The sequence below is a fragment of the Ictidomys tridecemlineatus genome, chromosome Y (assembly GCF_052094955.1).
Source record: "Ictidomys tridecemlineatus isolate mIctTri1 chromosome Y, mIctTri1.hap1, whole genome shotgun sequence".
Lineage (NCBI taxonomy): Eukaryota > Metazoa > Chordata > Mammalia > Rodentia > Sciuridae > Ictidomys > Ictidomys tridecemlineatus.
Window position 1 is genome coordinate 1,056,781 of NC_135494.1, and position 15,142 is coordinate 1,071,922.

Sequence of the window (15,142 nt, forward strand, 5' to 3'; positions counted from 1 at the left end):
CCATCCATCCTTCCATCCACCCCCACACCCACCCAACATCCATCCATCCATCTATCCATCTGTTCATCCATTCACCCATCCATCCAGGCAACCAACTATCCATCTATCCATCCATGCATCCATGCATCCATCCTTCCATCCACCCATCTAGGCAACCATCTATCCATCCATCCATCTCTCCATCCATCCACCCACCCACCCATCAATCAAACGCTTGGAGGCGTTCGGTGATTTCGGCTCATAGGTCTGCAGAAGCCAACATACAAGGAGGAGAAGAAACGTGGAGCGCTACTGCTTGAGCCACATCCCCAGCCCTTAAAGATTGTTTTTTTATTTCAATTCCAATTCATCCTGAGGATAGTCCACGTTTTGCATTTACTATCCCTGCACTGAATCATGAAGGTCCTAATCAGAGATATGAATGGAAAGTTCTCCCTCAAGGGATGGAAAATGGCTCAACTATGTGTCGAATTTATGTTAACAAAGTAATCTAGCCACTTAGAAATCAAAATCCTGAACTACAAATATTTCATTATATGGATGATGTATTATTAGTACACAAAGCTAAAAACACATTGCTAGAATGTTATGCCACACTGACAAAGTTATTAAAAAATTATAATCTAGAGATAGCAATAGATAAAGTACAATTAAATTTTCCAATTAATTATTTAGGAGTTCTATTATCCTCAACCATGGTCCGTCCACCAAAAATTCAAATACAAGTAGATCAACTCAAATCACTTAACGACTTTCAAAAGTTATTAGGAGACTTAAATTGGATAAGGCCTTATCTAGGCATACCAACAGGAGAGTTGGAACCTTTATTTGATATCCTAAAAGGTCCATGAGATCCAAATTCACCCCGAATGTTAACGCCTGAAGCAAGAAAGGCATTAAAAATCATTGAAACATATATGGAAAATATGCATTTGGATAGAATTGATATAAGTTTGCCTTTATTATTTATTGTACTACCAACAAAAAATATTCCTACAGGAGTATTTTGGCAAGAAGGTCCATTATTATGGATACATTTATCTTATTCTCCTAACACTATTCTTACTAGATATCCTGAGGCTGTAGGGCAATTAATACACAAAGGAATAAAAGCAGCAAAGGGAGTGTTTGAAATTTCTTTCAATAAAATTATTACTCCATATACTATGGATCAAATTGATGAGTTAGCTAATGAGTTAAATACTTGGGCAATAATTATGTGCAAATCTAATGTTTTATTTAATAACCACTTACCATCTAATCCTTTGTTGTCTTGTTGGTCATCACATCCTGTAATTTTTCCAAAAATGACAAGAAAAACACCTATCATGAATGCTCCAAATATATTCACTGATGGGTCAAATAATGGTACAGCAGCAATAGTTACACCTGATCAAACTTTTACATTTTTAGTACCCAAACAATCAGCTCAAAAGGTAGAGCTTAATGCAGTATTACAAGCTTTTGTGATGTTTAAAGATTCTGTATTTAATTTATTTTCCGATAGTCAGTATATAGTTAATGCTATAGTATCCCTTGAAGTTGCTGGTAGGATTTCCCCTTCCTCTACTGTTTTCTCTTTGTTTTCCACTATACAAAATCCAATCTGGGACAGAAAAGATCCATTCTTTATAGGACATATTAGGGCACATACAGGATTGCCTGGAGCCCTTAGTTTGGGCAATGATTTAGCAGATAAACTACACATGACATACATATTTTCTCTACACTAGAAGAAGCTATAAATTTTCATAGAAGGTTCCATGTCAATGCTAATACTTTACAAAAGCGTTTTAAAATAACTAAGGAACAAGCTAGACACATAATAAAACAATGTCAAAATTGTGTGACCTTTTTACCACAAGTTAATCTTGGAGTCAATCCTAGAGGATTGATACCTAACCATATTTGGCAGATGGATGTCACACACTTGCCAGAATTTGGAAAATTAAAATATTTGCATGTTACAGTTACTTCTTCTGGATTTTTGATGGGCTCCCTTCATGCCAGAGAAAAAACTAAAGATAGTATAGCTCATTGCTTACAAAATTTTGCCACTGTGGGCGTTCCAAAACAGTTAAAACCAGATAATGCCCCCTGGTTATTCTTCTACCTCTTTTAAACAATTTTGCTCATCATTTGGCATTACTCATATAACAGGAATCCTATACAATCCACAGTGACAAGGCATAGTTGAAAGAGCTCATCAAACTATTAAAATGTACTTATTAAAGTAAAAATAGGGAATTTGGATGGGGTATATATTCCCCGAAGATAAACTTAAAATAATCCTTTTTACTCTAAGCTTTCTAAATTTGGATTCATCAGGGCTTAGTGCTGTGGAAAGGCATATGTGTCCAAAAAATGTACATAAGCCCATGGTACTTTGGAAAGATATTCTAACAGGACAATGGAAAGGTCCTGACCCAGTAATTGTCTGGAGTTGGGGGTCTGTTTGTGTGTTTCCACAGGGAGAACAGCAGCCAATTTGGATTCCAGAGAGATTAACTAAAGCGATTTCTACAGACCAAAAAGAAGGTGATTTGGCTCAAATCCATAACAGCTGATATCCAGAACTCCAGTTTAGCTACCCTTACATCTGTGACAGAACCAGGATGGTTTTTTTCAATATCCATTTTATTATTGCCCTTTCCCACATCGTGAAGTTCTATTTTGTTTTTTGAGCTCATACAGACCTAGGTTAATGTTTTGCTGATCAGTTCTATTTTTTGACTACAGAGTTCTTAAACATTGCAATGGAGATTTCACCTGTAAGAAGTTATAAGGCCTTTAGTATTATGTTATATGTTGTATGTATTATATTATGTGTGCACATTTGTGTTTTGTGTTGTATGTTTGTATGTTCGTATATCCATATATCATATATGATGAGCGCTTATGAAAAAATGGATCCAAATATTTTTTTTTCTTATTCACATGATTTAAATGGTTTAATTTAAATTAAGTAAACAGCTGTTGAGGATTGTTTTAATATGTGAACAAAAAAGGAGGTTAACAGATCTGTTTGTTTACTTTCACCTTTCCTTTTCATTATATTTAATAATTATGTTCAGGATAATGTAAATTGTTCAGAAAATTATTTTCTTTTAGTGCCTGCTGAATGTTACATAATTTTTTCTTTAGCCATTATTGCCAGAATTTTTATCTTCATCCCAGTGCCGGTGAAGATAAAGATAAAACCAATCTACAGCTTCTGCAATAGCTATCACTGAACTGCTTGCAGAATATTCCTGGACTATATATCACTTGTAAGCATTGTGAACTATCTGTTGGTGCAGCAACTTGTGGTAGTGTTGGGGTATTTTTGCTGATGGTGTCATCCGTGGTACAATTTTACCAAAAGGAGCTGTCAATTGGCTTGGTGTATCCTTCTCCCTTCTTCTTGTGATGGTCGTTCAGCTACAATTTAGGGGCCAACAGAGTTGAGGCAAAGAACCCACCCCCCTGTTGGTACAAAGGCCTATCCACAGGTGTGTCTGTATGCTGGACCAGTAGTCAATGACAGGTAAGATCCTATTGCAATGGTACCAACCTAAGACAGGAGGCTGATGCCTTCAGGTCTGCCCATCCAATTATGGGTAAGGACCATATGTAGTATTGGACAACCTAAGGCAGGCATGGTCCCTGATTGAATCAGGGACACCTGGTGCAGCAGATCTCTCCTGTTATTTGCAGATAAACAACTCAGCAGGATGGATTTGTGCCTAGGAGTTCTGTGTGGGTCTTTCCAAAGACAAGGGTCATGCCCCCTTCCTTGGACAGGCTTTGCTCTGAGGTAGAGGCTGGTTCCTCAGGTGCTCTTCAGCAGATGAATGGATAAAGAAAATGTGACACACACACAAACACACACAAGCACACACATGGAGTATGGGGAGAAAAAATAAAAGTCTATTGAATTAGACAAAGAGAAATTATGGGAAGGGAGAGGGAGGGTATAGGAAAGTGAGTAGACTGGATGGGACACATTCCTATGTTCATATATGACTACAAACCAGGGTAACTCCACATAATGTACAACCAAAAGACTGGGATCTTAATCAGAATAAGTTACTCTCCATGTATGTATAATGTGTCAAAATACACTGTAGTGTCATGGAACACACAGAAATGCAAATACTGAAATTACTAGAATTATCAGGGCAAGAACAAGAGAGAATTTGGTTGATCTTGAGAGAGGAAAGATGTCTTAGAATTATACTGAAGATACAATCAGGAACAACTTTTAATTAATTAATTAATTTTTTTTTAAAGAGAGAGAAAGGAGAGAGAGAGAGAGAGAGAGAGAGAGAGAGAGAGAATTTTGATATTTATTTTTCAGTTTTCGGCAGACACAACATCTTTGTTGGTATGTGGTGCTGAGGATCGAACCCGGGCCGCCCGCATGCCAGGCGAGCGCCCTACTGCTTGAGCCACATCCCCAGCCCTTATTTTTTATTTTTTATTTTATTTTCTTGGTATGGAGGATTGGACCTATGGGCACTTAACCACTGATCCACATACCCAGCTCTTCTTTATATTTTATTTAGAGACAAAGATGCTTCAGGCCGCACTAAGTTGCCAAGGCTGGTTTTAAACTCGCAATCCTCCTGCGCCAGCCTCCTGAGCCGCTGGAATTACAGGCATGAACCACTACACCAGCAAGAACAGAAAATTTGATAAAGAGTACCTCATCAAATTTATAAGAATTTTCTCTTCAAACACCATAAAGAATGTGAAAACAGGGGCTGGGGATGTGGCTCAACTGGTAGTGCGCTCGCCTGGCATGCGTGCGGCCCGGGTTCGATCCTCAGCACCACATACCAACAAAGATGTTGTGTCCACGAAGAACTAAAAAATAAATATTAAAAAATATATATATTTAAAAAAGAATGTGAAAACAGTCTCTAGATTTAAGCATTCCAAAATCTATGCATACATCAATATATCATTATTTTACTAACTAATGTTTTAAGTTATAATTATACAAATAATTCTAATGTGAAAATATTTTAAAAAAGAAGCTGCTGAACAGGAGACACTATTTCACATGATATATCACATGATATATTTGATTAGTTTTTTTTTCTAGTGTCTAGATTATAGCGAACTCTAGTGAGTTCATAATTAAATCATGGTTGGCCAGTTAAAAAATGAGTTCAGAATTGTGAAACCCTGAATATGGCTGCTGGTTTGATGGTGTTCCCTGAGGATGAAGTTCAAAATGCCAATCGTCAACCTTCGGTCCCGAACATTGGGATGATTCTACAGTAAGGCCGCCCCTATCCTGGATCAGAACAGGGTTCCTGCAGTGGTATTTTAACTCACCTGTTTTTCCAAAGGTTATTGATATGCTCTGTGCAAATACCCCCACCTCTGAAATCTGGGGGATCTTAGAGTTTGTCTCCACTTGCTGCTCAGGTGACACAATCTGAGGCTAACAGGGACCCTAAGATCTCTGCAGCCGTGTGTTCCTGCAAGAGCCCGGCAGGGGGCGCCCTTCCCACACACTTCACCCTTCTCCTGCAGGATTTTTTAATTGGAGGAGGAATGATGGGGTCTGACTCTCATTTATGCTTTCACTGCAAGTGAAGATACAGAACCACTCCAAAGCTGTAAAGGATAGAGTTAGCATCATGTTCAACTCTAGCATTAACTAATCATAAAAAAATAAAAGCCCCCCCCTCAAAAAAACCAGCATAATAGGAGCTGGGAAAGCATTGTTAGGAGGAGAGAAGACATCTCTTTCCATAATCTTCCTGGAATCCCAGAAGACACTGGCCAGTATTCCTGGCTCCTCAGAGCTGGAGATGCTGATTGGATCTCGGTGGGCCCCAGCTTCACCTGCTGCTGAGGAAGTGGGTGCACCTGACCTTGTGTGAGGAGCCTCTTCCACTGACAGGGCTTTGACCCGCAGGCCAGGAGACTGCAAGGGAGGCTGGGTCTCCATGAGGCCTCCCTCAGAACCGTGTGCCAGTCCCCTCACTCCCGCTGCCCCGTGTGATCCAGCTATTATCACACAAAAGTGCACACGTGAGCCTGTCATGTACAAAAGTGTCCCAAGCATCACACGAAACAAGTGAAAGAGGCCACAAAATCCGTGAGCTTGGAGAATCAGGAAGCCGGAGACTGAAGCCATCCAGGTCATTCTCACATAGCCCAAGACAGAGGACAGCCCCTGAAGGGCCTAGTCTTTAGCACAGTTCTCCTTTATAGTTCGGGACACAAGTGACCGCCCAGCAGCAAACCCTGTGCTGTCCTCAGCCAGGGCCACACAGCCACAGGTACTGTTTGCTCCTCTTCTGTCCTCCTCTAGTGTTTTCCTTAATGATCTAGAGACCCGGATGACGAGGATGCTGATCCCAGAGCACAGACTCTAGGTGGCAGAATTGCCTTCTGCTGGGGATCATCTTTGTTTTGACCCAGATCAACTCTGTTCCCATGTGCCCTTTATACTTTTCCCAACACCCATGCCCACTGCACCTCAACTTCTCAGGTAGACATACGTAGAGAATCACAGCATTGTCCCCTTCACACAGGAGGAAACTAAGCCTCTTGTGAGACCCACTCATCACAGGGGCCATTTGTGGGAATCACTCTGAATGACCCACACCTTCCAGTCCTGAAGCAAGAAGCTCCAATCAATCACTCGGGCATTGCCACAGCTCAAGAAGTAAAAGGCATGTCTTCAGATGTAGATGAGTCACCAATGGGGTTGAGCGACACTCACCTGTTCTACTGTAATCCTACCCCTTTGCCCTGTTTGGGATAAAATGTTCCTTGGAAACTCCCTTTGTGTGTTCCCTTCTCTTGCTGGGCCTTTGGGTGTGGCCTCCCTAGATGTCAATCAACCTGCTGGCAGCAGACAACAGAAAGCTAGACTCAGCCCCCTGAATCCTGACCCCTTGCCTCACTTGAATGGCTTCTCCCCAATAAAAGAGTTCAACATGTGTGTGTGTGTGTGTGTGTGTGTGTGTGTGTGTTCTCTCTCTCTCTCTCTTTCCATGGATCCCTGAGATCCGAGCAGCCATCACAACACCCAAAGGAAAAGGTATCTCTGTCTTTGTCTTTTGTGTGATTATTTCATGCAGCTCAGTTCACCTGGAGTGACCCTGAGTGTTTTAGTCATGAGGAATGCGACAATTGGTTGCCCATATGGTGACTCCAGGGTGAGTTTTAAAAATTCAGTTCGTTTGGAATTTCTCTCCAGAAGCTAAGAGCGCTTAGGATTGTAGAGTATCGTGGACCGAATTGTAGAAAGTAAGTAAATTAGACAGAAGAAAAATCTGTGAGGTTAAACTTTTTACTATCTGGGAATATTTTGTCTTTAGAAAACTTTTTTTATAATTCTAGAGACTCTAAATAAATGTAATGAGTTACTAAGATGATTAGTGGGATATGTTGCTGAGTCCTCTCCCATGGGGAAAGTGCTTTTGTGGACTTTTTTAGATAGTTTGTATGAATCTTTATGTTTTAAAATATCAGATAAAGACTTCTTGGGTGAGTGTACTAGAAGTCAGCGCTTGGAGAGTGAGAAAACAGGGAAGGAAAATGTTGTGATGAGACTCAACACAGGGATTCTTTCCCCATAGAGAAGTAAGTTTTATTTTTCTGTTTTTTTTTTTTTTGTGTGTGTGAACACTCAGTTTGTACTGAACCCCTACTGGGTCTGATGGCTGAATCCAGAGACTGCCTTAACATCTGATAGTAACGCTGGTGTCTGCTATTAAAGCTCACTTTTAAAGTCCCACGTGCTGCCAGGGAAAGTGCAAAGGCAGGAGGACACAAGCTGCAAGTGCAGGTCAGCCATGGGATCCCTCCCAGGCCTGGGGAATGCAGACAAACCAAATGGAATGCCACCAGATAGGGAAGCTCTAGGGCAGCGGGCTCCAAGGTGTTTCCATCATCATGGTAACCTCCCAAGCCTGGCCGCTCAGCTGGCTTCCTGGGCCCGCCTCCTGCATTTCAACAGGCTTCCCATTGGTCCTTCCAACTGTCACTCACACAGGACTTCTGGTCCCACCTTCTAGCTGCTAACCTGTACTTCCTGTTTCAGACCTGCTACCTGGAGCTGCCCAGAGCCTGCATTTTTAAGAACACCTATCTGTAAGTGCCAACAAAAGATCTTTTTCAGGCAAAATCTAATTCCACATTTTTGTTCATTGCAGCCCTAAGCCGGACTTGCTCTCAAGGCCAAATAACTTGATTTCTTACCCCTCAGCAGCTTCCCTTGGGACCCTTCCTTTTCCTCTCTATGGTCATGTTGCTAAATGTTGCTGTCTCACACTTGGCTTTTGATTTTGAAAGTTATGGGGATGCATTTGCTTGTCGCAGAAACAAAGCTAGCCATGTTCCTGGGATGACCCCCAAATCCTTATTCTTGTTCCTGACTGTGTAATTACAAGAAATAAGTAAATGTATACACAAGGATCATCAGCCACATCACGTGACATCACATGCAAGCGTGCAGTCCTAGTTGAGAACAAATTGAAATGGATCCAACATATCTTAAGATCCACGTGGTTACATAAAGTTAATCAATTATATTGTATTAATTATAGGTTATGTATATTGTATTAACTATCTACAGAAATATCCAAGGACTTTAACTATATTTTCATTGATATTTCTTTCCTTTTTTTAAAATATATTTTTTAAAGTTGTTGATGGACCTTTACTTTTTAAATTTATTTGTATGTAGTGTCGAGCATCGAAGCCAGTGCCTCATGCATGCCAGGCAAGCATGCTACCACTGAGCCCCAACCCCAGTCCTCATTGATATTTCTTTTTATCAAGGTACAACGATTCTAAGGTTTTCAGAAGTTATTTCAAAGTATAACCAGGAAAAATTCTAAAAGGAATTTCAACAGAGGAGAAGCACACATTGGAGGTCCTAAGAAGAAAGAAATCATCTTTGGGTAAACCAAGATCTGTATATTCTAGATTTTAATGATAAAAATATTTTCCTAAATAGAAATATTTTTATATTATTAATTACACAGATAATAGAGAAATGTAAAAAAAAATATTTATATGTACTGGACTGACTAAAAATTTTAACTCATTAATTCAAGGATATTTCAGGCCATTTCCCTGATTTTACTATCTATGCTGATAGTGAGCTAATATTTTGGTTCATATTTTGACGTGATAAAGACCTATTAAAATGTTAAGTTTAACTCCTCTAAGCAAGGTCTTTATTCTTATTGTTTAAGGCAAGGATTAATTTTGGTGAATAAATTCACATCCTTGATTAAACAAACTAAATATATTAAAGTGCTGTCTTAGATTCCAACTTTTACAATTCTCCTTGGAGACTAAATTTGATTGACTCAAAGATTGTTCATTCTTGCATATTTTGTTTGTTGAATAATTTTGAGATCTGGGAATTTCATTAGGACTGATATTCTCCAAATTAAAGTTGTATGATAGTTTTGAGCAATAAAACTTGCAAACCTTGTTGAAAATTCATTGACATTATAGAAGTTCTCTCACTGGACCTATTATTCATAAAAATATGGTAGGATTTATATACTGCTTAATCATATTTTTAAAAAGACAATTGAGAGACATCTATTTAAAGGATAATATTCTGAAACGCAATGATATTGTGAGAACTTCTCTCAGAAAGACATTGAGGATTCCTTTTAAACTGTTAGGATATATCAACTAGTATATATTGAGAAATTACAATAATTAACACAAGGTAAATCTGATCATTTAAATACTTTACTACTATTTATAACTTAAACTGATGATACTATGGCATATGCCAAGTCTTTACTCAGTTTTATTAAATAAAGAAAAGGGGGAATACAGGACCCCAGAGGCACACACTAGATCTTACAAAATAATAATTTTTTTCCTTAATTGTAATATTGAGAATCTCAGGGGATATATCTCAGTTGGTAGGGTGCTTTTCTCACATGCACAAGGCCCAGCGTTCAATCCCCAGCATCACCACCAAAAAAAGAAAAAAAAAAATTGAGACTGCTGCTGAATTGACTGAATCATGTTCACTGCTGCTGAACATGATTCAGTAAATTAAATCATATTTGAAAAGATAGAATATAAACCGGTCATCATGACTGAAAAACCTGACACAGGAAGGTAAACCTTCCAACTGCAGAGTTTACAACCATGCAGCTTCATGAGCTTGCCAGATAAGTAAAAAGTATGAAGAGACTTCTATGGACCCATTTCTCAGATCTATTTTTTAAAATTTATTTTTTAGTTGTTGATGGAAACAATTCCTTTATTTTGTTTATTTTTTTATGTGGTATCGAGGATGAAACCCAGGGCCTCGCACATGCTAGGTGAGCGATCCACCACGGAGCCACAACCGCAGCCCTCAGATCCATTTTTAATGTCCATTGTGGTGTGGACTGGAAAGTCCACCAATGAAACTAGATTAATCATGCTGACTGTAGTGGTCAGTTATATGTTGATCCTGTGGTAAACAGGTTGTCTGGGATTATATTTGAGGAAAACACAGCATATGAGAAACCTAAACCAGACAATCATGCTGACCCTTTGAAATTAAGACTACTTATCTTGACAATTGTCCAAATAGAAGGCTTGTTGAAATAGAATTTTTCTATACAGGCCAGTTGTTTACATAAGGTATCCACCAATGCATGGTTGCCCTGATCATTCTACAATAGAAACTGGCACCTTTCCTAAGTATTCTTCCTGAGTTTTCCTAAGTATTATGCAAATGTCTGGTGAGTACAACACAAGAATTCTAGAAATAGTGGATGCATTTTAGGCTGGTCTCCTAGAATGGACAAGAGCAATTACAGGAGGATGCCTGGCACCTGGAGGTTGATTGGTAATACCCTAACCCTCAGTGAGATGGCACCCAAAAGGATGTTTGGATGTTTGTCTTCTGCCTTCAGAATATTTACATCACTGATTGACCTAACTGCCACAGTCTGGCTGGGCACAAGATCACAAGCCACTCACAGCTTTGTAGATTCAAACAGCAACTCTTTATTCCCGAACTCACACTGGCCCTCTACAAACACATTCTGGGGGAATCCCAGTTCTGGGCCTCATTCACGTACTCCACCAGGCTTTTAATCCCAAAAACTTTCTGAATTCCAGGAGAACTCAAGGGGAACTCAGGCAGCAGGATACCCCGCCCTATTCCCAGCAGGAATAACCTTAAACCAGGAACTGCCCTAAACCCAGATTGTCCTAAACCAGGAACGCCCTAATCCTAAGGAGAGGGATACTTCCTAAAACCTGCAGGATACACCCTAAACCTGGATCCACCCTGGTCCTTGAGCAGGGTCACCTTTCTCAAACATACATGCAATGTCACAGCGAATGTCCAAGGCAAATCCATTTCCATGAGTCCTTCCTTTAAGCAACATGGGGTACACTGGCAAGGAAATATTGATGCGTCATTTCTATTTGGCAATGGCTCTCAGCACCTAACAGACTCCTTAAATATGAGAATTAAGAGAAAGGATGATGAATATCCTGTAGCCTGTATCAATGCAACTCACCTTATGGCATGGCTAGTTATTGCCGGCTGGTATTTCAGAGCGACACTCTGCTGAAGTTCATTTTGGGGTCTGAAACTGGTGCATGCCAATGAACCAGACCTAGGCCAGCTCCGGTCTCATGATCTTTGAAGGGACTACTTTAAATATTATTTTTTGCTTGTGTGGTACAGTCTTTATGGCTCTGTTTCAAACTTACAACATGAGGATTTTCTTAATGCTTGACTTAAATTACTTCCAAGATCGTTCATAGTCAGATAAATGCTGATGCAAATCTTAGAACAGAGTTAAGATGCTCTAAAAAGCCACTGTAATAAATATTGTGACTGAGCCCTCTGCTCCGTGGAAAGGCTGAAGCACCCCGCCAAATGAACATGTCCATGTTACCATTGCCAAGTGCAAGGCTTCCCAATAAATCCAGAAAAGATGAAGAGTCTTCTGATGAGTGTTTGGCAGAATAATAATATTAATAACCTGGATCTTCCAAGTTGGTTATGTCCCTGAGATACTACGTTTTCTACTATCGCCTTTTGTGTTTCAAGAGTAGATCATGATGACCTCGGACCAAGAATTTAGTGTCGGAAAGAGAATTTCCCAATTGCCTTCAAGTATTAAGGAAGGGCTGGGGATGTGGCTCAATTGGTAGCTCACTCACCTGGCATGTGTGCGGCCCGGGGTCCATCCTCAGCACCACATACAAACAAAGATGTGTGTCCACCGAAAACTAAAAAAATAAATATTAAAAAATTCTCTCTCGGGCTGGGGATGTGGCTCAAGTGGTAGCGCGCTCATCTGGCATGCGTGCGGCCCGGGTTGGATCCTCAGTACCACATACCAACAAAAGATGTTGTGTCCGCTGACAACTAAAAAGTAAAATATTAAAAAAAAAAGAAATTTATAAAAAAAATTAAAAACTTAAAAAATTCTCTCTCTCTCTCTCTCTCTCTCTCTCTCTCTCTCTCTCTCTCTCTCTCCAGTCTGTGCAATAGAGTGACATGTGTCAAGGGGGCAAGTGAGCGTGAGCTCACAGACATAAGAACAGATGCCTGAAGCTTAAATCCTACAGATAATACTAAATCCTAGATACAATTTCCCCTGTGCATACAGCCTATGATTATCCTTCTATAAAACCTCAAAGTCCTTGTCAGCACCTGAAGACAGCATAAGGACAGGGTTTCCTTGTCTTCCTGGTGTAGCTGCACTGGTCAAAGTTCCTTTCCTGCTTTGCATCATGACCTTTTCTGTTTGATATTGGGGCAAACACCTGACCAGACCTGTGGGATCCCCAGAGTCAGGTCTCTGCACAAGACTTCCTAACAGTCGGAGTAGAACATCTACACTAAGCGCAAGGCACCCATTTAATTTCCACCGCACATTGCTGCCCTGGAGGATTGCCTTCCTTCCTCCCCCACCCTCTCTGCTGGGGATGGGACCCTGAGCATCAGAGCCAACCCCAATGGCTTCCTTTCATAGCTCAGGCTGCCTCCTCAAAGCCACAGAGGCCGGGAGGTGATGAGAATTACTAAAATAGTTTTCAAATTGTTCTCATTTTTAGATATTATGTATGGGTCATACATATGATGTGTCTAAATAGTGTTTCAGAAATTTGGAGACTGGGTCTTTCTAAGTCGCCTGAGGTCGCATCAGCTGAGTGGAAAAATATATGTATAGATGCAATATCGTTCTTTCTTTTTCTTTGAGGTACTGGGGAATAAACCCAGTGGGGCTTGACCTGGACCTCTGAGCTACATCCCACCCTTTTCCTTTTATTTTAAGAGAGGGTCTCTCTGACCTTGGGCTCCTCCAGCCTCAGCCTCCCTGAGAAGCTGCGCTTTGTTTTTGTGTTGAGGTTAAACCCAGGGCCTCCCATGCTCCGAAAGCAGTGCCAGGTGTCACCTCTGTACCAGAGGCTAAGCCCAGGCTTTTCACCTGGATTAGCTCCCAGCACAGCCAGGAAGCTCCTCCTGAAAAGGGCTGGGGCCAAGAATCTGTCACTCTACCCAATTTCAGGCAGTGATTGGATGATGTTACCTGTCAGTCACGATGCAGAGGCGGGCCTGGAGGCCATCCATCCGGGATACGGGGGGAACTGTCCAATCAGTGCGCAGAGGAAGTGGAAGGGCGGGCTTCCGCAACATTGCGGGCTTTCTTCCGCACCCACCGGGCTACTCCTTCTCTGGCCGAGTTTCTGTTCCAGTGACCCAGTTGACTCTGCCGCTGCCGGTGTCCCCGGGGATCTCGGGGCCCCGGAACTTCCTCCAGACGACGCCTGGTCACCACGGAAGCCAAAAATGGTGAGTTTGCGACCGGGGCTGAAGGTGCGGGGTTGGGGCCCGGCGCGGGGGTGAGCTGCGGAGGGCGGCGGATTCCACGCTGTCAAGTGGCCCTGGGCCCTGTCCCCTGGTTCCCTGGGTTTGGAAGGGCGGCTCAGGTCCCTGGTGTCCCCTTTGCTCCCTACTGGTGGCCCGACCCACTCTTCCCGACGTGGAGGAAGCAGGGCCACAAATGCACCTTCCTCCTCCCAGGGGAGCTCCTCCGGAGGCTGCTGTAGGTCCCCCATATTGCAGGCGCCTCCTGCCTCTAAACCCACCTTCCCTCCACCTCACAGCTCGGCCAGACGTTCGTTCTTCCCACTCATTTCCAATGGATACTGTGTGCTAATTGTCACTTTTCATCTAGTGAAATATTGGAAAGAATCTTCCTCCCTCCTTCCCTCCTTCCTTTCCTCCCTCCCTCCCTTTTTTCCTCCCTCTCTCCCTCCCTTTTTTCCTCCCTCTCTCCCTCCCTTTTTCCTCCCTCCCTCCTTCCCTCTTTTCCTCCCTCCCTCCCTCAGCCATAACTTGTGATCCTCCTGCTTCAGCCTCCCATGTATCTGGAATGACAGGCCTGTGCCACTGTCCCTGGCAAGAAGAACACTTTTGAAAGCATTTGTTTTCTATTTGTGAATGTTATACTTGAGGGGAAAGAATAATCACTTAACACTTCCTTGTGTTTGCTCAAAATAACTGCCTTAAAGGGAATAAGGAGGTTGTTTATAGATCCCAGGGATATGGAATCCTGGGCTGCATCAATAGAGGATAACTGCTCCCCTTTCTGATAGTCCATGATGTAGAGTCACCCCAGTCGTGCAGTCATGTAGGCACACAGGGAAATGATGATGTAGGGACAAAGGAGGCAAGGCACTGAAGATAGCCAGAAACAGTTTTATCTGGCTGCAGCCAGTCTTAGAGGGCACTGCTTTTGCTGTAATCAATCAATTTATCCCCTGAACCCCGAGTTCAGGTGGTTTCAGAATCTTATACCCAGCATGTAAGGGGAGGGGCTCAGAAGTTCACATTGTAATACTGAGACCCACAAATAACTCAGACCACACAGTCTCATTCCAGTTAAGCCTTTATTGCTGGCCAGTGGCAGACACTCTGCTCTTGAAAGAATGAGGTTGTCAGAGTGGGGCCCCTGCCTTAACTTGGCTCCATATTTAAGCACAAAAACCACAAAAGAGACGTTTGGAGGTTCAGGCAATGCCAGCAAGCCGGAAAGTTGTGGTCAGTTAGTCTCTGGTTGGCACATAGATCATTCTGTGTTCTTGGGGGATTTTCATGAACAAAGAATGCAAACTGCCCCAGTCATGACAT

The 15,142-nt window shown here is 41.8% G+C and overlaps 1 protein-coding gene and 1 long non-coding RNA gene across 9 annotated transcripts in view; one reads left to right on the forward strand and one right to left on the reverse strand.

Annotated features, from left to right (window-relative positions):
* The window catches only part of LOC144371952 (uncharacterized), a 28,784-nt gene extending 14,691 nt beyond the window's left edge, over positions 1-14,093 (reverse strand). Inside the window, exons 1-2 of one of the 2 annotated variants that reach the window (XR_013432013.1) lie at positions 13,300-14,093; positions 12,163-12,370 (exon numbers count right to left, since the gene is read on the reverse strand). This is a non-coding gene — a long non-coding RNA (uncharacterized LOC144371952). Of the gene's footprint in view, positions 1-7,450; positions 12,371-13,299 lie in introns of those variants that run through there. The other variant, XR_013432012.1, reaches the window with a different exon arrangement.
* The window catches only part of LOC144371944 (uncharacterized), a 208,745-nt gene that overhangs the window by 175,412 nt on the left and 18,191 nt on the right, over positions 1-15,142 (forward strand). For 3 of the 7 annotated variants that reach the window (XM_078035271.1, XM_078035272.1, XM_078035269.1), the window contains exons 1-3: positions 7,993-8,103; positions 8,794-8,915; positions 12,485-13,801. The exons of 2 other annotated variants lie outside the window; for them this stretch is intronic. In XM_078035271.1, the coding sequence (XP_077891397.1) occupies positions 13,376-13,801 (426 nt within the window). In that variant the 5' untranslated portion in view covers positions 7,993-8,103; positions 8,794-8,915; positions 12,485-13,375. Of the gene's footprint in view, positions 1-7,992; positions 8,104-8,793; positions 8,916-12,484; positions 13,802-15,142 lie in introns of those variants that run through there. 2 more of the 7 variants (XM_078035273.1, XM_078035270.1) reach the window with 2 other exon arrangements.